Raw genomic sequence first — 25,740 nt, 5'->3', positions numbered from 1 at the left:
TGTGTGCGTGTAGTCCCAGCTACTCTAGAGGCTGAGGTGAGAGGGTCGCTTGACAAGCCCATGAGGTCCAAGCTACAGTGAACCGTAGTTGTACCACCACATGCCAACCCGGGTCACAGAGCAAGACCCTATGTCAAAGAAAAGTGCAGTGGAGGCTGGTGCGGTGACTCATGCCTGTAATCCCAACACTTTGGGAGGCCGAGGCGGGCAGATCACAAGATCAGGAGTTCGAGACCAGCCTGATTAACATGGTGAAACCCCATCTCTACTAAAAATACAAAAATTAGCCAGGCATGGTGGCACGTGCGTGTAATCCCAGCTACTCAGGAGGCTGAGGCAGGAGAATCGCTTGAACCCAGGAGGCAGAGGTTGCAGTGAGCCGAGCACTGCACTCCAACCTAGGCAACAGAGCGAGACTCCGTCACAAAAAAAAAAAAAAAAAGGGCAGTGGAGGGGATGTTTTTATTTCTTAAATTATATTTTAGTTTATATATAGTCAAGGCTTTGAAATGAATCATTTTCAAAACTACCAGTCTTTTAAATAAGTGTCTTAAAAATTTTGGAGTATATAATTCAGACCTAAGAGTACAATTTTTATTCATCTATCCATTTACTCAACAAACATTTTTATTGCCAGGCACAATATTAAGTAGGTGTTGAGGATGTAAGGGTGAATAATATGTTGAAGAGCTTAATTTCTAAAGGGGAGGATAGAATTTAGCAGTGTTAATGTAATATGGTAAGCAGACAACAATATGCCATAGCAATTATGAGAACAAAGTTCCAGGAACTTCACAGTGCTGTCTCTGTAAAAAAAAAAAAAAAAAGTGACATCATATTCACGTACTGTAAGATAACCAAGAAAGGAAGATAAATGCTTTATCTTGAACCTTACTGTTGAGAAAAAATTTTATTTTAACACATCAATTAATATTTGTTTAGTACAGTGTTTGCACGATAGTGGTTCATTTAAAAATTAAGCTATGGAATTTTGAAAATATTGGACCATAAAAATCTGTTCTGATTTGTAGATTTTTGTAGTGTTATGAAAGAAACTCCTCTTCTGAACAGATCAAGAAAGGTTTCCCCAGGAGGTCTCTTCTGAATAGAATCTTTGGTTTTTTTTTTGAGACAGGGTCTCCCTCTGACACCCAGGCTGGAGTACAGTGGTGCAATCAGAGCTCATTGCAGTCTCGAACTCCAGGGCTCAAGAGATCCTCCTGTCTCAGCCTCCTGAGTAGCTGGGACTACAGGCGCGTGCCACCATGCCCGGCTAATTTTTTTAAAAAATTTTTTTTGCAGAGATGGAGTCTCACTGTGTTGGCCAGGCTGGTCTCAAACTCCTGGGCTCAAGTTATTTCCCCCGCCTTGACCTCCCAAAGTGTTAGGATTACAGGCATGAGCCACCACACCCAGCCCTGAGTAGAATTCTTAAAGATGTGTAGGAGACTAATAGGCAGACATGGAAAGAGGGGTGTGGTAGGCAGAATTTTTAAAATATTCCCAAACATTGTCTTCTGGGTATTCAGTTAAAGAGCAGTCTAGGTTCTGCTGTTAAGGAATTTTACAGATTTAATTAAGGTGACTAATTAGCTGACCCTAAAATAGGGAGAGTAGCTTGAATTATCCAGGTGTGTCCAGTATAATCACGAGACCTTAAAAGCAGAAAATCTCAGCTGCTGCAGAAGAGAGAAGAAATTAGAGAGATTTCAAGTGCAAGATGGTTTGATTTGAGATGTTGGGTGCCACATACAAGGACCAAAGAGAGATCTTAGGTGCTAAGGGCAGCTGGCTGACAGCTTGCAAGGAAACGGGGACCTTAGCTCTACAACCTTAAGGAACTGAATTCCAGCAATAACCTCAGTGTGCTTGAAAATGGATTCTTTAGCCGGGTGTGGTGGCGGGCGCCTGTGGTCCTAGCTACCCGGGAGGCTGAGGCAGGAGAATTGCTTGAATCCTGGAGGCAGAGGTTGCAGTGAACTAAGATTGTGCCATTGCACCCCAGCCTGGGTGACAGAGGGAGACTCTGTCTCAAAAAAAAAAAAAAGAATAAAGAAAGTGGATTCTTTTTCAGAGCCTCCAGAAAGGAATGCAGCCCTATCAACAGGATGGTTTCAGTATTGTCAGACTTGGAGTAAAGGAATCAGCTGAGCCATGCTGTGCCAGACTTCTGGCTCATGGAAAATGTGAAATAATAAATGGGGGTGTGTTAAGCTGCTAAATTTGTCATAATAACTTGAGGCAATAGAAAATTATTACAGGGGAAAAGATGTTTCAGACACACGAAGTCTAGCAAGGACCCATAAGATATCATACTTAAAAGGGAACTGCATGTCATTTGGCGTGGCTCAAGTGCAGGAGCCTCTGAAACTAAAGCTGGAAAAGTAGGTCCGGCTAGATCATGGTGGTCCTCAAATGCCATCTAAGGAATCTGGACTTAGTTGGCAGGGACTGAATTTGTGACACTGGTATCTTAGTTCACGTTGATTTTCCCAAGGAGGTAAGATTAATTCTCTGTCTCCTTCAAGTTTGCTCAAATATCACCTTCTCAATGAGGGCCAACTTGATCAACCTACTTAATACTGCAACTTGTGCTGTGTACTGCTGGCTTTCCTCACTTTATTCTTTTTTAACTTTCCATTGCACCTTTCATCTTCCAACATACTATATAATTTATTATACTTATTGTCTCCCTCCTCTTAGAATGTAAACTGTGAGAGCAAGGATTTTTTTGGATATTTTGTTCACTATTTTTTTCCAGTTATTTATTGTTGCATAATAAACCATCTCAAAATTTAGCCACTTAACCAAACTTTTTTTAAAATTATTTTCATTTATTTATTTATTTATTTATTTTGAGAAAGAGTCTTGGCTCTGCAATTCAGTGGCACAATCATAGCTCACTGTAACCTCTAACTTGTGGGCTCAAGCAGTCCTCCTGCCTTAACCTCCCAAGTGTAGCCAGGCCTATAGGCATACAAAACTATGGGTCTCTCCCCTTAGAATGCCTCAGCCTCCCAAAGTGTTGGGATTATAGGCGTGAGCCGCCACACTTGGCCAAATTAACTCGTCTTTAGGGATGAATAAGTGGATAATAACACTTAGATGGCTACATGAATTGTGGCGCTGTCGACAGAGGAAAAAGCTTTGAGGGGAAAAATGAGCTTAGTTGTGTAAACGTTGATGTTGAGGCTGCTGAGTCTGAGACAGCAAGTGGAGATTCTTGGTGGATAGTAAAAGTCATGAATTGAAACTCAGGGCTGGGGATCATCTTGAGGATTTTCTTTTTAGGTTTTTCTGATGGAGGGAGGAAGGAAGACTTTGTTTTTCCCATGGAGAAGAGGAAAATTCTGCTCCCTTCACCTCACTTTTTTTGTTTTTGGTTGCTTTGTTTTATGTTAATTTTGCAGACTTCAAAAAGTGGTTCAAATGGCTCAACCTTGCCCCTCTTCCAAAGGTGACTTGACTTTTTTCTATTTCAAAAAAGTTCGTTAGGTAGTAGCTTTGAGAATCACAGTCTCTGATAGAACTGGGAGGGTCTTAGTCATCTTATAGGTCAGTGTTCTCCTCCAGATACATGTGATGTGTGATTTTCAGTCTGTGCCAGAACCTCAATACTATTTTAAAATCTGGATCTTCTAACACCAAACATAGTAGGGGAGGGCCTTGAAGGCCTTTAGATAAAAGGCCACACACTAATGCAGAGAGACTCAGATAACTGGTTTTGTTTAGCACAAATCACATCAACTGAACCATTTTAAGCTTCCAACAACTTCAGTTAATTGTTAGAATAATGAGACTTCTGTTTGATTCTTACAGGAAGATTCTCTTTCCCAGTGAGTCTTGTTTCTAACATGTTTAGCCCTGTTTGCTCATGTTAGGATAATTTCGTAGACCATGAAACAGGATGGTCTATTTACTAATAGACTGCATTGACTAATGTGATATTTTACATTAGTAGAACAAATGTACCCCCTTCTGTACCTTGTAATTTATATCTTTCTTTTAGAGAACTTTGTTGATTTCTAACGTAGGAGGAAGAAAGTGGTATTTTTGTGTAAGCTTAACTGAGTTCCTTGTGTTTTTGACTTCTTATAAAAATTTTTTTGGTGGTAGTATATATTGGCAGCAAAAGTAGTTAATGGAAACGGAGAGAAAGGTCTACTTTACCTCTGACCAAATGACTGCTTCTTTGAGTCATGCAGCAGGAAAGTTTGTTTGAATCAGCTCAGCAGTGTTGCTCCATAGTGTTACTTGTCAGCCATAAGTTTTTTAATGTTGAGTTACTTTCTTTTGTTCCGGAAGGCAAAGCATGGCTCTCTTGGTGTCTCTTTAGCAAAGAATATGTTCTTTAGTAACGGGGAAAGATTTGTTTTATATTGAATAATAAAATGTGACATGGATAACAATATGCTTTCCCAGAAATACATTGGATAAATAATTTCCATAGAAGGTAAATACTTAAGAATAATTAATAATGTGTTTCTAATTTAGTAATAAAATAATGTGTTTTATGTAAGAGAAAACCCTTGCTAAAAGACATTGTGATTTGCACTAGGCTACTAGACCAGCATATTCAGCCAGAACCAGAACCTTGTTTTCGTGGCTGTATTTATTATTTGAAAATCACTTAGATGTTCTTCAGAATAATAAAAATTATTTACTAAGCACTGGCAAGTGCATTGACATTTATTAATCTAAAAATTATGGACTCTTTCCTCTTAGAGTTTCATCATAGCAGTTACAATACTTAAATTACTTAAAAAAATATTTTTCTTGCTTCAAATTTTATTATTAGTATGACAAACATGGGCTAGGATCAAAAACTTCGTTTATTCCTTATTATCAGAGAACTCTAGATCTTGAATTCATTGCTAAGGTTATTTTTGCAAGTAAATAATCTGCTGTTGTGTTCTTTGATTGGTGGTAAGCTACACAGCACCTAAAACTGTTGTATAATAATTTGGCCAGGTGCAGTGGCAAATGATTTTAATGCCAGTGTTTTGGGAGGCCCAGGCAGGATCGTTTGAGGCCAAGAAACATTTTTATTTTTCTGTTTCCGTGAAAAATAGAAATAAAAACTCATCTGGGCATGGTGGCGTGCACCTGTAGTCCTAGCTACAAGGAAGGCTGAGGCGGGAGTTTGAGGCTGCTGAGCTATGATCGCACTACTGCTCTGCAGCCTGTCTCTAAAAAAAAAAAAGGAATTTGTCTGGTCTTTGTCTGTGTTTCCTGAACTTCTCAAACCCTTGGAATTTCCTGAGTGATGATGGGAATGTTATGCTAATCAGGTAACTAATGATGGGCCTCTGGATAGCTTCAGGATAGGAGCTGTCTCTGGAAGGACCAACTCTGTGGTTGGGACTCTGAACCAACCTGGCCTCTGGAGAGGGAAAGGAATTGGAGATTCAGCTTATCTTGTAGCCAATGATTTAATCAGTTGTACATATGTAGTAAAGCCAGTAAAAACTCTGGACACTGAGATTTAGTGGAACTTCCTGGTTGGTGAACACATTGATGTATGCGCAGGGGAAAGTAGGTGACATGCCCTTTTTCCACAAGAAGAAGGCATGGAAACTCTGCATTCTCTCCTTGATCTTACCCTATATATCTCTTCAGTTGATTGGTCGTCCTGATTGTGTCCTTTGTAAGAAAACTGTAATTGTAAATACATCACTTTCCTGAGTTCTGCAAGCTCTAGTGAATTTAGCGTACCTGAGGGGCCTGTGGAAACTCTCAAATTTATAGCCAGCCTATTAGAAGTGCAGGTAGCCTGGGACTTCCAAAGTGTGGCTGGTGTCTGAAATAAGGGGACTCTTATTTGGGAGCATACCCTTTTACTTGTGGGGTCTGTGCTAACTGGGTGGCTAATGAGAGAATCAGATTGCAGTACACTCAGTTGAGATTTAAACAGAATAACTGTGTTGTGAACTTTTGGTTTTCAGTGAATAAATTTTAGTAATTGCAAGTGTTATTTAGGCAGGTCCGAGTGCAGTGGTGTTGATAACTAATTCATTACAATCAGTTACAGATTTCTTTGTTCCTTCTCCACTCCCACTGCTTCACTTGACTGGCCTTTAAAAAAATAAATAAATAATAAATTAGAAAGTATATTTAGTGTTAGGTAAATATAACATGGCTCTTTAATTTTGATGTAATCAAGAGGAAAGATATTGTGAATCTCTTAAAAACTCAAAGCTTACTGGATTGATGTTGATGTACTCTTACTAAAATCTTAACTAAGGCTAGGCAAGGTGGCTCATGCCTGTAATTCCAGCACTTTGGGAGGCTGAGGCGGGCAGATCACTTGAGCCCAGGGGTTCAAGACCATGGGCAGTGTGGCGAAACCCCGCTTCTACAAAAATGTTTTAAAAATTAGCCAGGCATGAGAGTATATGCCTGTAGTCTCAGCCATGTGGGAGGCTGAGGTGGGGGGATCACTTGAGCCTGGGAGGTCCAGGCAGCAGTAAGCCATGATCGTGCCCCTGAATTCCAGCCTGGACAACAACAGAGTGAGACCCTGTCTCAAAAAAAAATTTAATTAATTAAAATAAACTTTAATATTACCAGGATTTAAGTTTCTGTGTTGTTGAATATTCCTCAGTGGAGTCAATGAATTTGCAGAGACCCCTCCAAGATTCTTTTGTTTGATTCCTTTCATGACCATCACCCTAGACCTTCAAGTTTGCTGACTAGATTTGGGGGTTGTGTGTTTAGAAAGGATAACAAGCTTGTCATGGGCTAGAACCTGTGGTCTTCATAAATAGCTTAGTAGGATATATGGCTTTTTCTATAAAAGGTGGAGAACATGCATTAAAAATGGGCAAATTCTGGCCTGGGCGTGGTGGCTCATGCCTGTAATCCCAGCACTTGGGAGGCTGAGGCGGGCAGATCATAAGAGGTCAGGAGTTTGAGACCAGCCTGGCCAAAATAGTGAAACCCTGTCTCTACTAAAACTACAAAAATTAGCTGGGCATGGTAGCACACCTGTAGTCCCAGCTACTTGGGAGGCTGAGGCAGGAGAATTGCTTGAACCCAGGAGGCAGAGGTTGCAGTGAGCCAAGATCTCAACATTAAACTCTAGCCTGGGTGACAGAGTAAGACTCTCTCAAAAAAAAAAAAAAAAAAAAAAAAGCAAATTCTGTCCTATACTTGGAGAACTGCACTCGTGTATTTAAACATGTAACAAGCAATGTAGAGAGTTACCAATAGAAGGTACGATATAGTCAGGGGTTAGTATTGTAGTCAGAAGGTCAAAACGAACACAAAAACTCAGGCTAGTAAACACATGAATAGCTAACTGCTGTAATAACAACCCCATAATACTTCAGTGGCATGAGACAATAAAAGTTTTTCTCATTCACGTTTAGTGTAATGTAGGCCAAGGTGGGAGGCACTCTACTTCACAAAGACATTTTTTAGTGACTCAACTTTCTTCCACTTTGGGAACTGTCCATCTTTTAAGGCCTCCTTTGCATTTAGCTGATAGATGGCAGAGGAAAGATAGATTGTGTGCCTTGACCCGGAAATGATGTCATTGCTGCCCACATATCATTGGCAAGAACTAGTCGTTTGACCCCCACCCAGAAGCAGATTTTCTTTAAAACTTCTAGGCTCCTGGGGTTATCTGTCAGGGCAGGAAGAGAGGGAAATAGTGTGAGACTTAGCTTTGTTTTGTGGAGAAAGTCTCTGGTCACAAACAGGCTATGATGGAAGTGGATAGTGCAGGAAGTAACTTACTGGGGCCCTCCTAGTGGGAAGATTTAGGGAGGAGAGTCAGTGAAGAAATATTTAACCGTGATGATCAGGCTGAAAAATAGCTCCCAAGGTTCATAAATCTCAAATTTTTCTCTTCATTTACAACCCCACAAACATGCTATAGAAATCTCTAACTAACTTTGAGCTGGGGATGGGGTCCCTATTTCCACTGCCAACTAAGAGGAAGCGTGAAGCAACCAGAAGGCCAGATCTCATGTTCCTATGGTGAAGAGAGATGTGTTCTTGGCATTCTAACATCATCTACATTCATAGTAGCAGAACTTTTCTGCTGTATTTCATGTATTTTATGGAGATTGAGAAATTTTAGGAGTTCAGTATTTCCAGAACTGCCCATGTACGTTCTAGTATGTTAAGTTAAAAAATTAGTCATACTTCTTTTAAATTATACATTATCTTTTTAAATATATGTCCTATAAAGTAGACTTTAAAGTCCAAACTTTATATAAATGGTGATTTACATTATAGCGCACTTGAATCAGATGCACTTATTTCACTGGAAATTCTCCGAATTATTTAAACTGAAGCTAATTGGACTTTGGTAATCTAGAGGCAAGGATGAAATATTTGAATATGTAAATCTATTAAAATGATTTTTGCTTATGTGTAGTTCTCTATATAACTGGTTAAATTGACCTGGAATAGCTTTCATGTCTCATTTTATTAATGATTTTCTTTAAAACTAGGCTTCTGGGGTTACTTGTCAGGACAGGAAGAGAGGGAAATAGTGTGAGACTTAGCTTTGTTTTCTGGAGAAAGTCTCTGGTCAGAAACAGACTATGATTTTATCAATGAGACATGAAAGCAAACATGATAAACCTCTCTGATAAAACTGGAAACGAGGGCTATGTGAAGTAATTGGAACTATTGGTAAATATTCCTAGTGATAACCTGAACATAGCCAAGAGTTTCTGCCTTAATCAGGGGAAAATATAGGCTTAAGATAGGAGCTGGGCAAAATTGTTAGACCAGTTAATGGATTTGTTTCCCTACTTTGCATCTCATTTTGTGGAAGTGATTTTCAGTGTCAATTGTTTGTTTTGACACAGAGTTTGGCCCTGTTGCCCAGGCTGTAGTGGATCACAGCTCATTGCAACCTCCACCTCCTGGGTTCAAGCCATCCTCCCACCTCAGCCTCCTGAGTAGCTGGGACTACAAGCACTTACCACCACGCCCAGCCAATTTTTATATTTTTTGTAGAGACAGGGTTTTACCATGTTGCCTAGGCTGATCTCAAACTCCTGAACTCAAGCGATCTGCCCATCTCCACCTCGCAAAGTGCTAGGATTACAGGCATGAGCCACTGCACCCAGCCTTCATTGTCAGTTATAAAGCTCACGCTTGCTTTTCCTAGTGGGGAGATTTTTGTGTCATGGTATAATTCCCCTCTCTCCTCCTCTAATGAGTAGCTGTTATCCCTGTAAACTAAAGGGAAGAGAAATACCTGTAGTATATATTTAATTATTGAGGTCTACTTCTTGAATTCTTTCATGCTAGTCACATATGTAACAATTGTTTGCCTCCCAGAAGTGTGTTTCTGGAGGAGGGTGCTGACTTCTGTGCCCTCTGGGGCACCCTTAACCAAGGACTTGGATGTTTGCTCAGAGGTCTTTCAGCTATCTATCCATGACCATGGATGTCAGTTCACAGCCCTGGCTGTTCCTCAGAGATCTAAGTAATCACTTTGATGATTTCAGGGTTCTCTTAGATATTTGTAATCAATCGATTCCTTTATTACTCCAGTCCAGGAGTTCTGTAGGCAGCTTTCTGAGCTCTTTGTTGTTGCTTTTGTTGAGGGGAGAGTATGAAAAGTTTCTGTAAACCTTGTTTGGGATATTCAGTTCTCACAGTATCTGTGGGTAAGTAGCCCCCCAGCATAGAAGCTTAATATTTGTTGCTGTCCTTGGATCATCAAATGCTGGGGGTGTGGATAGCAAGCTCTCTTGGCCATTGGTACCCTACATTATCATTATTGACTATTTAAAAGAAAGACTCTGACATCTCTTTAAAGATATCTGAAAGTTTTAGACAAATGAGTAACCAGTAAAAGACATTCAGAAGTTTTTACAGTCTTCAAAGCTGCTAAGTTATAGCCTGTGTCGTTACAGTAGTAAACTTTCCTCCAAGAGTTGACACTTTATAATTATGCTTAGGAATATTATTGATTAAATGAGATATCAGTATAAAGCAAATTTCAGCTTATGTTTGCATTGATAAACATGATTTATAAAAGGTAGATTACTTATAAGATTGGATATAATGTTGCTGGTGTTTTTACCTTAAATACTGGAATGTAATTACTAAAAGTTGCTTTTATATTTACAGAAAAATTGAGAATGGAGTTCCTATATACTTGCCTCACCCCACACACACAATTTCCCCTATCATTAACCTCTCATAGTAGTATGGTACATTAGTTATAATTAATGAATAAATATTGATACATTATTGCTAACTAAAGTCTACACTCTATTTAGATTTCTTTTTTCTTTTCTTTTTTTTTTTTTTTGAGATGGAGTTTTGCTCTTGTTGCCCAGGCTGGAGTGCAATGGCGCGATCTCAGCTCACTGCAACCTCCGCCTCCCGGGTTCAGGCGATTCTCCTGCCTCAGCCTCCCAAGTAGCTGGGACTACAGGCATGCACCACCATGCCTGGTTAATTTTGTATTTTTAGTGGAGACAGGGTTTTGCCATGTTGGCCAGGCTGGTCTCAAACTCCTGACCTCAGGTGATCCGCCTTCCTTGGCCTCCCAAAGTGTTGGGATTACAGGCATGAGCCACTGCGCCTGGCCTCCATTTAGATTTCTTTAGTTTTTACTTAATGTTCTTGTATTAGTCTGTTCTCATGCTGCTAATAAAGATAGACTCGAGACTGGGCAATTTATAAAGGAAAGAGGTTGAATTGACTCACAGTTCCATAGGGCTGGGGAGGCCTCAGGAAACTTAACAATTGTGGTGGAAGGGGAAGCAAACACATCCTTCTTCATATGGCAGCAGCAAGGAGAAGTGCAGAGTGAAGTGGGGGAAAGCCCCTTATAAAACCATCAGATTTTGTGAGAACTCACTATCCCAAGAACAGCATGGAGGTAACCACCCCCATGATTCAATTACTTCTCACTGGGTCCCTCCCACGATGTGTGGGGATTATGGGAACTACAATTCAAGATGAGATTTGGGTGAGGACACAGCCAAACCATATCAGTCTTTTTTCTGTTGAGGTATCCAATCCCCATAAGTTGTCATGTCTACTTAGGCTCCTTTTGGCTATGACAGAATCTCAAACTTTCATTGTTTTTGTTGTCCTTGATAGTTTTGATGAGTACTTATCAGATATACTATAGGTTACTCCTCTTGGAATTTGATGTTTTTCTTATGATTAGACTGGAGTTATGGGGTTCTGTGATAAGACTGTTTAACCTTGTAAGGAATTGCCAAACTCTCTTCCAAAGTGGCCATACAATTTAGCATTCTTATCGGCAGTGAATGAGAGTTACTGTCACTTCATATCCTTGTCAATATTTGGTATTGTCAGCTTTTGGGACTTAAGCCATTCTAATCAATATGCAGTGGTTGGGATGTAATTTTTTTTTTTTTTTTGAGACAGTCTCACTTTGTCACCCAGGCTGAAGTGCAGTGACATGATCTCAGATCACTACAACCTCCGCCTCTTGGGTTCAAGTAATTCTCCTGCTTGGCCTTCCTGAGTAACTGGGGTTATGGGCACTCACCACCATGCCCAGCTAATTTTTGTATTTTTAGTAGAGATGAGGTTTCACCATGTTGATCAGGCTGGTCTCGAACTCCTGACCTCAAGCAGTCCACCTGCCTCAGCCTCCCAAAGTGCTGAGATTACAGTTGTGAGCCAACATGCCCATCCAGGATGTAATTTTTAAAGTTGGTCATTTAGTCTTACTGTCATACTTTTTAGGTTGAGCGTTCCTAATCCAAAAATCTGAGATCCAGAATACTCCAAAATTTGAAACTTTTTGAGGCCAGTATTCTAATTTTCTAATTAGGGATGCTCTTTAATTTTTAAAGTCGGTCATTTAGTCTTACTATCATACTTTTTAGATTGAGCATTCCTAATCCAAAAATCTGAGGTCTAAAATGCTCCAAAATTTGAACTTTTTGAGTGCCAGTATTCCGATTTTCTAATTAAGGATGCTAACCTGTAAATATAATGCAAATATTTCAAAATGTGAAACAGTCAGAAATCTAAAACCGTTCTTGGTCCTAAGCATTTTGGATAAGGGATACTCAACTTGTATGATATCTGACTATAGAAGCATTAGCTTTCTTCTAATATTCCCCTTTAAATAAGCATTAAGAAGAGAATATGTGTGCTATTTCCCATACAAAACCTGTTACAGATATTTAATAGCATTTCACTTATTTTGTTAAAATTACCTATTCTCTTTGCTTTCATTACTAATCCCTTATCAGCTACATTCCATTGGTGTTAAGCTACATTCTGATGTTAATGTCTTCTGTGTAATTGCTTTTGGTTAATTATTCTCATTTTCCATTCTTCAAAGTCATTTTTGCTTTTTGTTTGTTTTTATTTGTTCATAAAGCTTTTTTGTTTCTGTTACATTATGTAGTTTTGTACCAATGGCTAGAAGCAGATCGTCATGGCAAGAGCCAAGGTGCTGCAAATACGACTTCAGGTAAAAATAAAATTAAGAACAAGGATGGGCTATTATAAATCATTATTTTAATTGATTGCAAGCCCATTATAAATGTTTCTTTATTCAGTTTTGCTTGGTCAGACTTACAGATGTTATTTTATGTTTCTCTTCTCTCATCTGCATCTTAATTTTCATAAAGACTTCATTTGCTTCAAGCCTTGAAAACATGTATTCAGTAGTCTTTAAGCTCTCTTGGCAGATATTTCCTACTTTCTTAGGAGGAAAGGATTAATTGCAGCTTCAATTTAGTAGGAGGTTATTTGGCAGTATTACTTGGAGTTAAGTTGATATGTAGTTGTAGCAGTCGTACAAATTTATAGTCCTTGTTTGTTTCAAGATAATATTTAAAAGGTAAATTTTAAGTACGGATGCTTATGTAATTTTTCATTTCCTGGGAATCCAAATTCTTAGACTTGGTTATTTTCCCATTTTTTTTTCCCAGCAGTAAATTCTAAGTTAGAGGTAAAACATGTGTTTAAAATGAGAAGTATAGGTTGTTCCCCCATCTCTCATCCCCAAAAGTCATCACCAAGATTATTTTCTTTTGGCCAGTGCTAGTAGGAATAGCTGCATCCAGTCATTTCTAAATTCTTTTTTTTTTTGAGACGGAGCCTCACTCTGTCACCCAGGCTAGAGTGCGGTGGTGTGATCTTGGCTCACTGCAACCCCCAACTCCTGGGTTCAACTGATTCCTCTGCCTCAGCCTCCTGACTAGCTGGGATTACACGTCCATGCCACCATGCTTGGCTAAGTTTTGTATTTTTAGTAGAGACAGGATTTCAGCACGTTAGCCAGGCTGGTCTCGAACTCCTGACGACCTTAAGTGATCCACCTGCCTCAGCCTCCCAAAGTGCTAGGATTACAGGCATGAGCCACAGCGCCTGGCCCATTTCTGAATTCTTAACAATGATACCAGAATTTCTAAATAGTTGATTCTTCCCCTAGTATCCTTCCAAATCATATTTGCCAAGACAGCTGTGTATATACAGCAATGATCTTTCCTGTTACCCCTTTTTTAAGCAGTCTAATAAGCGGTGGTGGTGGTGGTTTTGCTTTTCTTTTGTTAGATTTGTTACTGTTTTGTGGCTTTTTTTGTTTTTGTAAAATTATTTCTTTCTGGAGGTGGTTTCCTTCTTGTTGATTCTTTGTGTGTCAAGAAGGTGCAGTGTTCCTTAGTTAACAGAACAATTGTATTGAGAATGGCACTTTCATGACCTTTCTGATATATCTCCTGTCCCATTAATAACTTGATACATGAATGAAGGTAATGTTATTTTAACTCTACACAGGCAGGACTGAATTAAAAGGTAAGTATTGCAAGGAGTTTTATGGTAGGTTATGTCTTGTTCTGCTTCTGCAGTGTTTCATATTTTATTTACATTTATGGATAATAAAAGCAAGTATTTCTGGTATTAGAGGGTAGGTGAAGGAGACGGTTTCTTGATGGCCATCTATCATGAAGATACGCTGTTGCTGTGTCAGTACACAATCAGCAGCTTAGACTATAACTGGGAGGAATTTTGTTTTTTCTCTAAAGTGAAATGAAAAGTAACTTTTAAAAAATCTTTCTTTTCTTTTCCTTTCTTTCTTCTCTCTCTTTCCTCCCCCTCCCTCTCCCCCTCCCCCTTCCCCCCCTCCCCTCCCCTCCCTCTCCCCTCCCTCTCCCCTCCGCTCCCCTCCCTCTCCCCTCCCCTCCCCTCTGCCCTCCCCCCTCCCCCTTACTTTCCTTTCTTTCGAGTTGAGGTTTCACTATGTTGCTGGTCTCAAGTGATCTGCCCACCTCAGCCTCCCAAAGTGCTGGGAGTACAGGCATGAGCCACCACGTTCTGGCCAAGTAACTTTTTTGTAAATGAAGAAGTGAATAATTTAAAATTTCTTAGTGTTCACAGGAAAATCTAGCATCAGCTTAAAAACATCATGGACTCTTCCTGAAATCAGTTCTGAGCCCTGAATCTGTTCTTCAGACACATTGACTCTCATGGACAGTTTCACATTCCTCTGCTGACTTTTTGATGCTTACATACTCTAGAAGCTTGGTGCAAAAATTGATAAACTCTCCTTAAGGATGTCTTTGACAATTTCTCTTCTAGAAATGAATGCTCTCAACTCTTAGAAGATGGAAGTATGGAGTAGAAAAATACAGAGATGAAATGTTTGCCTAAATAAGTCAGAGGAATCTAAAGAAAATAATGATCATTAGCCAAGGACTTCAATTAGAAATAGTAGTTTAGTTGCCTCAGCAAATATATTTAAATTATGTGTCCTTGTTCAAAAAAATTCCTATGTATTTTATATTGTTGTCTCCAGCAAGATTTTTGAGTGTGACTTTTTCTTCCTTCTGCGATCTGTTTTGCATTCCAAGTTTTTTTTTTTCATATTTTTACCCAAAATAGAAACTGAGTCTAACTAGAAGTCAAATACAACTCATAAATCAAATTGCTTTGTGATATTTTTAATAGTATAAATACTGGTAAGTGACATTTATCTTTTGCTGTAACAGCTAGTATTTTGCACTTAATTAGAACTCTAAAAGTAGGAAAACACAGAACACAATAAAGTTGCTGCAAGGTCTTCTAGTTCCTTGATCCCAGATTTTTGACACTGGGAATTTAAGATCTGTCTACCTTAAAATATTTCATTAAACTAAAACATTTAGGGTTAATAGGTCTTAAGGGAATTACTCTGGTTGAGGAGGTTAAAAAAACTAATCTGATAGCTATTATTGAATTTTCAATTTTTTACTTTTTAAAAAATTTATTTAAAAAAAAATAGAAAAGAAACGGGGTCTCACCATGTTGCCCAGGTTGGTTTCAAATTCCTGGGCTCAAGCAATCCTCCTACCTCAGCCTCCCAAAGTTCTGGGAATTACAGGCGTGAGCTACTGTGCCTGGCCTGAATTTTCTTAGTAATTAAAATGTAGCCTACTTTTATGTTTCCAGAATTTTGCCAGATAATGAATTTAACTTAGGATAGCTCATTTATTTTAAAAGGTTAGTATGTTTAATGTGTTCTGTCTACTAAACAGGATGACTCAGCAATGATGTTTCTAATTCTGTTAATTTTGTTACTTAAGAACCTGGATATGCAATCACATTTCTCAGAGATTTTTGTGGAAACTCAAGCAAAATTGCTTCCTTTGAGCACTGTAGCATGGGGGTCTAAGTGTGTATAAAATTTTAGGATCATAAGACATATGATTAGCTTAATGTAAGACTTTGCTTTTCTGAAGTAAATGTTTTCATATAGTTCATTATTACCACACACTGAAATGTGGACCATAATTAGGTTACAGCAATGATTATATTACCATATTTTGATTTTTAGTATCAGTTGAGTAGCCAGGATTTTAAAATTCAGATTCTGAAGTTTTAAATGCTGCTCTGTTGTTAACAGTTTTTTAGTTGTCCATTGGGATTTTACAATACAGATGGTTAGAGGCAGAAATTGAATCAGATCTCAACATTATCAGTCAGTAGTAGGTCTGTAAAATAAATATAAAACTATGACATGCTTTTGGAAAAGTTCTAGATATTAACTATGTATTATTTGTTGTAGGTGAAAATTTTGACCAGAGTCCTTTGAGAAGAACATTCAAATCCAAAGTTCTCGCCCACTATCCTCAGAATATAGAATGGAACCCTTTTGATCAAGATGCGGTGAACATGGTATGTGTTTTTTTCCCCCTCATTTACTCTTTAGCCTTGTTTTTACTTTATTAATATGAAGGTAGTAACTGTATTTTGAATGTCTACCTTATTTCATTTCATTTATTCTTTAAGTGATTTTATAAGAAATGTGAGGCCAGGTGTGGTGGCTCACACCTGAAATCCCAGCACTTTGGGAGGCCGAGGTGGGTGGATCACCTGAGGTCAGTTTAAGACCAGCCTGACCAACATAGTGAAACCCCATCTTTACTAAAAATACAAAAATTGGCCAGGTGTGGTGGCACATGCCTGTAATCCCAGCTATTCAGGAGGCTGAGGCAGGAGAATCACTTGAACCCAGGAGGCGGAGGTTGTGGTGAGCTGTGATCACGCCACTGCACTCCAGCCTGGGCAACAGGGCGAGACTCTGTCTCAAAAAAAAAAAAAAAAAGAAATGTGATACTCTCCTCATTTTAAAGATCTGGAAGCAGAAGCTCAGAGAACTAAGTTACTTGCGCAGGGTTTCCATAGTTGATAAGTTTATACAATAGATCCTAAAAGCCCATTTTAGTTTACTACTATTAAAGTGTGTTGTGCATTTGTATTAATACGTAGAAGCTTTGATAAACAGTGATGTTACTTTATTGACCTGAGAGGAGCCTAATAGAAAGAGCCTGATTACAGTTCTCATGTTTCAAGGAATATTGTATGGTAGGCCTATAATTTGTCATTTTTACAGACAATGTAAAGATGAAAAGCAACTTAATTGCATTATTTAGATATAGTAAAAATCTGAATTTGTATAATTGTTACTGGTGGATGGAGTCCAGCTTCTTGATGTCTTGAACAAAAAATTGGACAAAACATACAAACAAAGCAAGGAAAGAATGAAGCAACAAAAGCAGAGATTTATTAAAAATGAAGGTACAATCCACAGGGTGGGAGCAGGCCTGAGCAAGCAGCTCAAGAGCCCATTATAGAATTTTCTGAGGCTTAAATGCCCTCTAGAGGTTTTCCATTGGTTACTTGGTTCTGTAAATGAAGTAATGGCCCACTATCAGTCTGTTTGGTTGTGGGAGGATACCAATCAGAAGCTGAAGCAAAGTTACACCCTACACAAACATACAACCAATCAGAGGCTGAAGTGAAGTTACAAAGTTATACTCCTATGCAAATGAAGACTTGGCCCACGACCATCCCGATTGGTTGTGAGAGGGAAACAATCAGAGGTACTTTCAGTTTTTAGTCTGCCATGCAGAAAAAGGGTGGGGGGAAGGTACAAAGGGAGTAGCCACTGGTCCTTTTGCTACTTGGGCATGGAAAGTTGGGGTTTTCCTTTTGATTTAGTTCTAGAAAGTCAGCATGAATCGGCCTTAGGTTCCCTGCCTCCAGACCCTGTTCTCCTGCCTCATAATGAGTTACCAGTGCTGATTAAATGTCTCTTTTATCCCTGCATGATGTTGTGCATCTATAAGCCCAGCTACTCAGGAGGTTGAGGCAGTGTGATTGCTTGAGCCCAGGAGTTTGAGACCAGAATGGGCACCATAGCAAGACCCTGTCTCAAAATAGGTAGGTAGGTAGGTAGGTAGGTAGGTAGGTAGGTAGGTAGGTAGATAGAAGATAGAGAGATAGTCAACTTTGAGAGGTTCTTAGAAATAAAGTAGGTCATAGTTTTCAGATTATTTAGGAAGGGCTCTTCTTAGAAGCCTGAATAATATTTGAGATGTTCATAAACTCTGTGATTATATAATTCAGAGGGCCCCAAAGTAAGGAGATAGCAGGCATGATAGATATAGAAATGAATAGGGTAAATACGTAAGAATGGAAAAAAAATAAAAAAGATACAGAAATGATTAAAGGTGAACTGAGACACAGTGATAGCCATTGCTCTTTTTGAGTTGTTTTGTTTGGTTTTTGTTTTTGTTTTTGAGATAGTCTCGCTCTGGCGCCCAGGCTGGAGTGCAGTGGCACAATCTTGGCTCACTGCAACCTCCACCTCCTGGGTTCAGGCAATTCTCCTGCCTCAGCCTCCCGAGTAGCTGGGGTTACAGGCGCACACCACTATGCCCAGCTAATCTTTTGTATTTTTAGTAGAGACAGGGTTTCACCATGTTGGCCAGGCTGGTGTCAAACTCCTGACCTCAAGTGATCTGCCCTCCTTCAGCCTCCCAGAATGCTGGTATTGTGAGCACATACCACCACACCTGGCTCATTTTTGCATTCTTAGTAGAGATGGAGTTTTGCTATATTGGCCAGGCTGGTCTTGTACTCCTGACCTCTAGTGATCCACCCGCCTCAGCCTCCCAAAGTGCTGGGATTACAGGCGTGAGCCATTGCACCCAGCCTCTTTTTTAGTATTTTAAAGATATTGTTAAAAGACTCCATTATAACCTGATAATCTAACAGAAGGAAATTAATATTCACTAGATGCCTGCTAGAGTACTTTATGCATGTTATTTTCACATACATGTTTACATGTACCCAGTGAGAATTCTTATATTTTCAAAGGTTAAGTAATTTGCCCAAAGTTAGGCAGTAAGACTCAGAAGTTAAATCCAGATCATTTTTACTCTCTAGCTCACTTTTTTTCCTCATCTGCCTTGCTGCCTTCCCAAAAGAAAAACTGTATAGCTTAGTTTTGATCTACACTGGAAATGTTATGGGTCACACTGGACCCTTTGTGATATTTTTGTATCACAGTAAACTCTTTCCAGCCTGGGCTCGCTCTAGGGAGGGGATAGCATGGTGCTTTTTGTAAGGACAAATGCCTAAAGCACTTGGCACTTTGACTTTGATTCCTTACAGAGTACAATGTGGTTATTTTCCTAAACTGTTCTGCAATACTAAAATAATCAGAGATGCCATTTTGCTGGAAGTTAATATTGTAGATGCCTAGCATCATCTTTGGTGAAGACTCTACTATAGATATTATGTAGAACACAACTGTTAGTTATCTTTATAAGACTTGGAAGAGTCCAGACAAACATCTGACTAAAATAGTTGAACAGCAGTGACAAAAAAATGACTTATGAGTTGCTTATGCAGCAAATTAATAGAAAGGCATTTAGGAAAAGAGTGTTTAAATCAAGCAATGGAAAACTGGATAAGAATGTGAATAGATCACAATACTTAATCTTCTTAAATTAGTAAGATATTTCAAAATATAACTTATTCTGTGAGAAATCAGAATGGTATTCAAAGTGAGGTTCTAGCCTAAGCAACATAGGGAGGCCCTGTCTCTACAAAGAAAAAAAGAAATAGCTGGGTGTGGTGGCAGCATGCCTGTGGTCCCAGCTACTCTGGAGGCTGAGGTGGGAGGATCACTGGGGCCTGGGTACAAGTACGTTCTTACTATATGAATCCACAGTCATTTGGAACAAAATGCCACCCTTGATGTGTTTTCTTTCTTTTAATCATGTGAATGAATTAATAGTGAGATATCCATGATAGCTTTTGCCTCTATCTGCAAAACATTAATCTTTAAAGTAATTATCAGCTTCCTTGACCTTTGATATTTTCTTTACTCCTTGCCCCTGAGGTTATTTTATGTAAGCAGCAAAAGTTTCCCCCTGAAGAATAATTGCAAAGGCTGTGTTTTGATGGTTAAGCACCACATAGCATTTTTTTTTTATTGCTGCAAATCTAAAAGGATTTGCTTGTACTCCTGGAAAATCTCTGAAAAGCATCCCATTAAAGTAGTTTGCATTCGGGTCACAGATTTACTGCCTTTAATTTCCTCTTTGATTTACTAGTAAGTGCGTTTGTATGAAGCTGTAATTTATTCCCACCTAAAGGTATAAAGCTTTGTCTTGCCTTTAGCAAAATTCCACCGCAATGAGTCATCACCTTCTGTAATATTAGTCATTCCTCTAACAACAGTAGTGCTTTGAATAAAAGGTCATTAATTTCATACATAAATTAAGTACCCAAAGCAGTGAACTTTGTTAAATAAAATGTTTAATGTGTATGAGTGCAGTGCAAATAAAATAGAAAATAAATACAAGTGACAGGTGAAATAATTCCTGAATTAGTTTTTTTTCCTCAGTTGCTGATTCAGAGATTTTTATGAAAAAAGTAAATATCACAGAACAGAAAGAACAATACAATAAACAATCATGTATGTATTAATCACCTAGAACTAACATGTCAACATTGACATGTTTGCTTCAGATGTCTACATTTCCTTTCCTTTCCCTTTCCCTTCCTCCCTTTCTTTGCTTTCTTTTCTTTCTTTCCCTTGTTTCCACAGTCTTGCTGTGTCTCCCAGACTGGAGTGCAGTACATTTAATTAAATTAATTTATTTATTTGAGACAGTCTCACTCTGTCACCCAGGCAGTTCAGTGGTGCAGTCTTGGCTTACTTACAACCTCTGCCTCCAGTGTTCAGGTGATTCTCATGCTTCAGCCTCTTGAGTAGCTGGGATTATAGTCACGCACCATCACGCCTGCCTAATTTCTGTATTTTTGGTAGAGACAGGGTCTCCCTATGTTGGCCAGGCTGGTCTCAAACTCCTGGCCTCAAGATCTGCCCGCCTCGACCTCTGTGAGCCACTGTGTCTGGTCTGCATTTCATTTTAAATGAAATAAAGCATTGCAAACAGAGCTGAAGGTCCCCCACCCCACTTTCACATCTCTTTGAGGTAATCTGCTTATTGGCATCCATGACTATGTAATATTCTAGTTGATAGATCTTATCTTTAAGCCTGTGTTGTATCTAAGAATTCATAGGAAGAAAACATGGTTAATAACTTTTAAGCAAACTGTATGAAAATATAAGGATTCTATTTTTTATGTCCGTCCTAATGAAACATCGTAAATATATTTTAGGTAACTAAAGAGTAATAACTATTATAAAGCTCTTATTTTATAATTTGCTGTTAACTTTGATTACAAAGAAGGATATAGTGGAATGAAGAGCAAAGAGTAAACGGTGAAAGGTTGGCTGAAGAAACCTATTCAGATGCTTATCTTGTAAGAGTAAAAGGAAAAAGGGCTATATATACTTTTTGTAGACTTAGCAATTACTTGAATTTGAAATGGATAACCCCAAATTACATTCATTGGTTTGACATTAGAATGAAGATAAGCCCTCATTTTGAGCCAAGTTTAGGTTCAAGCTCACAGTAAAATTTTTTTTTTTCTTGAGACAGGCTCTGACTCTGTCATCCAGACTGGAGTGCACTGGTGCAATCTTGGCTCACTGCAGCCTTGACCTCCCATGCTCTAGCGATCCTCCACCTCAGCCCCCCAAGTAGCTGAGACTACAGGTGTGCACCACCACGCCTGGCTAATTTTTGTACTTTTTGAGGAGACGGGGTTTGGCTGTGTTGCCTAGGCTACTCTCGAACTCCTGGACTCAAGCAATCCGCCCACCTCGGCCTCTCAGAGTGCTAGGATTACAGGTGTGATCCACCATGCCTAGCCATATCTCACAGTAAAATTATAGGAATGGGGCTTTCATTGCTGGAGGACCATTGCTGGAAGACCCTTTTGCCCCCGCCACCCTCATCCTCTCCCCCGTTTCCTTAACATTGCAGCCAGAATATTTCACTGGCATCTCAAATGCAACATATCCAAAACTGAATTCATTATTCATCCCACCAATCTTTGTCAGTGAATGGTACAACCATCCACCTATTTGCCAAATCCAACAATGTACACATCACCCTGAAAGTTCTCACTTACTCACCCTCTCCCATATATAATCAGTTATCTGTCTACTTCTCTCTGTTTCCGTATACTCACCTTGGTCCAAACCATCAAGATGTCTTACCTGGACTCCTGCACTAACCTGTCCTTTTCATTCCTCATAGTATAGCTTCTGCTTCTGCTGTTCCTTCTCTCTGGAAGGCTCTTCCACCTCTCCTTCACCTAGTGAATTCTTACTACTCCTTCAGACTTCACTGTAAACATTTATGTAGAGAAGCTGCTCCTGACCATCACCTTCCACCATCTTCCCAGCACTCAGGTCACCTTAGGTTCTCTTAGTACCTTGTACCTTTTTGTAGCACCTATCTCAGTTGCAATTAACCAGTTACTTAGCTAGTAGTTAACTGTGTATCTCGTGCTTAATGTAAGAGAACAGGAGCAGTGTCTCTTATTCATTGCTATATCCCTAGCTTTGCGCATAGTAGATGTTCAAATTGTTGAATAAATGAAGTGATACTTACTTGCTTACAATACTTCTCTTCCCTGTCCTTGACTAGGTGTGACCTCCACTGCAAAACCATCTCTTAAGCAGTAGTTACTCTGTCTTTTCTTATGATATCTCGAACAGAGTCCATAGCAACACTGATCACATTTTTTTGGTAACTGCTGGTTTCTGTGTCTGTCTTTCCTACTAGACTGTGAACTCCCTAAAGGAAAGGATTATTTTTATCTTTGTCTTTTGAGTTACCAAGATCTAATGCAAAACATGGGACAAAATAAGTGTTTATAGAAGGAGGGAGAGAAGAGGGGAGGGAGGGAGGGAGACATTCTGAGAAATGTGTTAGGTGATTTTATTGTGCAAACATCACAGAGTGTATATACATACACAGAGCTAGGTGATATAGCCTACTATACTTCTAAGCTATATGGTATAACATATTGCTCCAGCCATCGTCCTATAGGCAGTCCATTGTTGACCAGAGATGGTTATACAGTATATGATTGTGTTTGCATAATGAGGGAGAGGCCATGGAAGTCATAGAACTACAAAATGTGGAAAAAGGAATTTTAAAATTCTAGCCAAACTGCCTGAAATGGTCTAGAGAAATGTAAGAACATTTGCTGACTCAAACTGGGAAAGTTACACACTTGTCATTATAAGCCTGCTTTGGCTAAAGTAGTCTGGTTACTAGTAGTAATTTGATCATCAGTGACACCTCTAATTTTTAGTTGTTTTATTGTTGGATGGTGAGGGGGTATTGTTAGTAGATAGCAAAGTTAAGGGTTAATTAGAGATGTTTAATACCGTGATAAACAAATCTTGATTTATATTTCAGGTTTTCTGCGATTTCTTGCAGTTCCTGACAGTTTAACAATTCTGATGAAACTCAGGTTTTCTGAGAAAGTATCTTGTAGTTCCTGATATAAAACAATACTGTATATCTTTTAAAAATGGAAAAATAATAGCATTTTGCAGTTCATGTTTCCCGATTAGAAATATAGTTCTTACTTTTTTTGATTTGTTGGAAGAGCATTTAGGAAAAATTCTTACATCTGTTGTCTGTAGCATAGAAAGCCATTCTTCACTTTGAGTACAACTTTTGGCAAGCTTTTTCTGTAAATGTTTGAATGTACGCTCAAGAAAGCTACAAACCCTTAAGGGAATATTTGGCAGCTGTTCAGCAGCAGTTGAGCTATGATTTTGTGATTTAGGATGACAGGAACGCCTATCAATTAAATTAAATCTTTATGTTGACTTTGGTGGTCACTATGTTTCTGTATTGCCTACTTGATGGAAAAAGAATTACAAGCTGAAGTCCAGGCACTGTGGCTCACGCCGTAATCCCAGCACTTTGGGAGGCTGAGGCGAGTGGATCACTTGAGACCAGAAGTTCAAAACCAGTCTGGCCAACATGGTGAAACCTCGTCTCTACTAAAAATACAAAAAAAAAAAAAAAAAAAAAATAGCCGGGTATGCACGCCTATAATCGCTCACACTTGTAATCCCAGCTACTTGGGAGGCTGAGGCAGGAGAATCGCTTGAACTCAGGAGGTGGAGGTTGCAGTAAGCTGACATCAGTCACACCACTGCATACCAGACTGGGCGACAGAGTGAGATTCCATCTCCAAAAAAACAAAAAAAGAATTACCAGATCAAGAGGTGAACTAAGCCTGGTGCTTTACCCCCAGCTGTTGTTTTTGTTTGTTTTCTTGTTCATTCATTTATTCATTCAACCAATTGTTATATGCCATGCACTGTGCTAAACAAGTTTGAATTTAGCCTGGAGCAAGAATAATTCAAATTATCCCTTCTACAATCTTTATTGACTACAATAAATGTGTCAAATGAAGTTTTTGGGTTTTTAGGGTTTTTTGTTGTTTTTGTTTGTTTGTTTTTTTGAGACAGAGTCTCACTCTATCATCTAGGCTGGAGTGCAGTGGTGCAGCCTTGGCTCACTGCAACCTCTGCCTCCCGGATTCATGTGATTCTCATGCCTCAGCCTTCCAGGTAACTGGGGCTACAGGTGTGCCCCACCACGCCCGGCTAATTTTTTGTACTTTTAGTAGAGGCAGGGTTTCGTCATGTTGCCCAGGCTGGTGGTCTTGAACTCCTGAGCTCAGGCAATCCACCCACCTCAGCCTCCCGAAGTACTGGGATTATGGGTGTGAGCCACTGCACCCGGCCAAATGAGTTTTTATTCATGCTATCAGCAGAGCAACCCATTAACTTGTTATGATGAAATCAGCCTTAATTTGAAGGTAGAATTATTAAAAGATTCTGCCATAGCCTTTCCTTATACAGTTATTCCTAAGACTGGGAATAAGTGGCTTTTACCCCCTACCAAATCCAGGTATTCATAGGTTTTACCTAAGTCTATATCTCATTCTATCCAAATATACATAGTAATTTAATATGTAAAAGAATTGAGTAAATCTGCCTTAGTCCTTTCCACATCTCATATTCAGTGATATGAAATATGAAGACATTTTCACTGGTGCACTAATGCTGAGCTTCACAATTTTTTCTTTTTACCCGTGTTATCAGTCACCACCTGTTATGGCCCCAAATGGTATATTATTCCATTGCAGTTCCCTTGAATGTTTAAAGTTATTGAAATGAAGTACTAGCCCTTGAGTAGCTGGCAATCTAGAGATCAAACAGAATTATACAATACTAGTAATGTGTATGTTTATATAATGTACATATGTTTACAGTGGTGCAAGACTTTAGTTGCTTCTCCATGATAAATACTTTTTAGAGGAGTTACATTTTATGGCATGCAAAAGATGAAGAGAACACTATTTTTTATGGAAAGGTAAAGGAAGACCTCTCTAAGGTAGTATTTATGCAGAGACTTAAGGGAAGTAAGAAAGTATTTTGATTATCTATCGCTGCATGACAATCCATCTGCCTACCAGTTAATGGCTTAAAATAGGGCTTGGCAATTTTTCTCATGAAGAACCAAATAGTAAGTAGTTGAGGTATTGTGGGCATACAGTTTCTGCCACAGTCACCCAGCTCTGCTGTTGTAGTGTGAAGGCATCCATAGATAGTGCATAAATGGATGGTTGTGACTGAGTCCCAGTGAAACTTTATTTACAAATCAGGTGGCAGATTGTATTTGACCTAAGGGTTTTTCTTTGTCCATGCCTCCTGCTAAAATAAAATACTTCAGACTGAGTAACTTACAAGCAATAGGAATTTATTTCTCACAGTTCTAGAGGTTGAAAGTACAAGATCAAGGTGTCTGTAGGTTTAGGGTCTAATGATGGCCTAGTCTCTGCTTCTAAGATGGTACTTTGTTATTGTGTACTCCAGAGAGGACAAATATTGTATCCTCACATGGCAGAAAGCACTAGGGTGCTGCTCCCTTCAACCTTTTATAAGAAGGACAAATCCTTTCATGAGGGCAGAGCCTGCATGACTTAATCACTTCCCAAAAGTCCCCACCTTTTAATACCGTCACCCTGAAGTGATGTTCC

At 39.1% G+C, this 25,740-nt stretch overlaps 1 protein-coding gene across 5 annotated transcripts in view; it reads left to right on the top strand.

Annotated features, from left to right (window-relative positions):
• DENND5B (DENN domain containing 5B) overlaps positions 1-25,740 on the top strand; it is a 193,835-nt gene that overhangs the window by 64,443 nt on the left and 103,652 nt on the right. For 2 of the 5 annotated variants that reach the window (XM_063672593.1, XM_054442512.2), the window contains exons 2-3: positions 12,377-12,442; positions 16,019-16,128. In XM_063672593.1, the coding sequence (XP_063528663.1) occupies positions 12,377-12,442; positions 16,019-16,128 (176 nt within the window). Of the gene's footprint in view, positions 1-10,961; positions 11,658-12,376; positions 12,443-16,018; positions 16,129-25,740 lie in introns of those variants that run through there. The other 3 variants (XM_063672594.1, XM_054442514.2, XM_054442516.2) reach the window with 2 other exon arrangements.

Source organism: Pongo pygmaeus, chromosome 10 (assembly GCF_028885625.2).
Source record: "Pongo pygmaeus isolate AG05252 chromosome 10, NHGRI_mPonPyg2-v2.0_pri, whole genome shotgun sequence".
Classification (NCBI taxonomy): Eukaryota; Metazoa; Chordata; class Mammalia; order Primates; family Hominidae; genus Pongo; species Pongo pygmaeus.
This window is presented reverse-complemented; position numbering and strand designations above follow the sequence as displayed.